The sequence below is a fragment of the Pygoscelis adeliae genome, unplaced genomic scaffold (genome assembly GCF_000699105.1).
Source record: "Pygoscelis adeliae isolate BGI_AS28 unplaced genomic scaffold, ASM69910v1 Scaffold1368, whole genome shotgun sequence".
In the NCBI taxonomy this organism is placed as follows: domain Eukaryota; kingdom Metazoa; phylum Chordata; class Aves; order Sphenisciformes; family Spheniscidae; genus Pygoscelis; species Pygoscelis adeliae.
The window spans coordinates 20,231-20,820 of NW_008825425.1; the positions used below are offsets into that span (position 1 = coordinate 20,231).

At 66.8% G+C, this 590-nt stretch overlaps 1 protein-coding gene across 1 annotated transcript in view; it reads right to left on the reverse strand.

Moving 5' to 3' along the window:
• Positions 1–176, reverse strand: part of LOC103922504 (leucine-rich repeat LGI family member 3-like) — a 15,362-nt gene extending 15,186 nt beyond the window's left edge. Inside the window, exon 1 of the mRNA XM_009330643.1 lies at positions 57–176. Coding sequence (XP_009328918.1) covers positions 57–176 — 120 coding nt within the window. The remainder of the gene's footprint in view (positions 1–56) is intronic.
• Between the last annotated feature and the right edge of the window lie 414 nt (positions 177–590).

The window sequence follows — 590 nt, forward strand, 5'->3', positions numbered from 1 at the left end:
GGATGGAGGGAGGCCTGCACCGGCTGGCTGGTGCAATGCCCCGCTGCACAGCTCACCTGCTCCCCGTCCACGCCGTCGTAGCCGGCTTCTCCAGGAGATCCCTGCAGGGAGGTGACGCGGTCTGACGCCAGTTTATACGGCACAGGTGAAATAGCCAGGTCCTGGCTTTGCCCCATTTCCCCCAGCACCCCAGGCCATCCCACCCCTCCATCCATCATGACCATCTCCCATTCCCCTCCCCGGATCCCTCTCTTCCCTGCCCGTCCTCGAGGTCTCCTTGCCGCTGCCAGCTGTCCATGGCCTTGGCCACCACTGGTGCCTGCAGGAGCCACAGGATAAACCACGAGGCAGGGACGTACCTGCTCCCCAGGGTGACCCACGAAGCCCTGCAAAGAGACACAGGAGAGCAGCCGGGGAGCGGTGGGCACCCACGCTGCGGGACAGAACCATGCCGGGCTGGGACGGCCCCTCACCTTCGGTCCACACTGTCCCGGGCATCCCTGCATCCCTCGGCTGCCGTGGAGACCTTGTGGTCCCTGCTCCCCCTGCGCTCGGGAGGGGAGAGGAGGCCGTCAGTGGCAGTGCGGTGG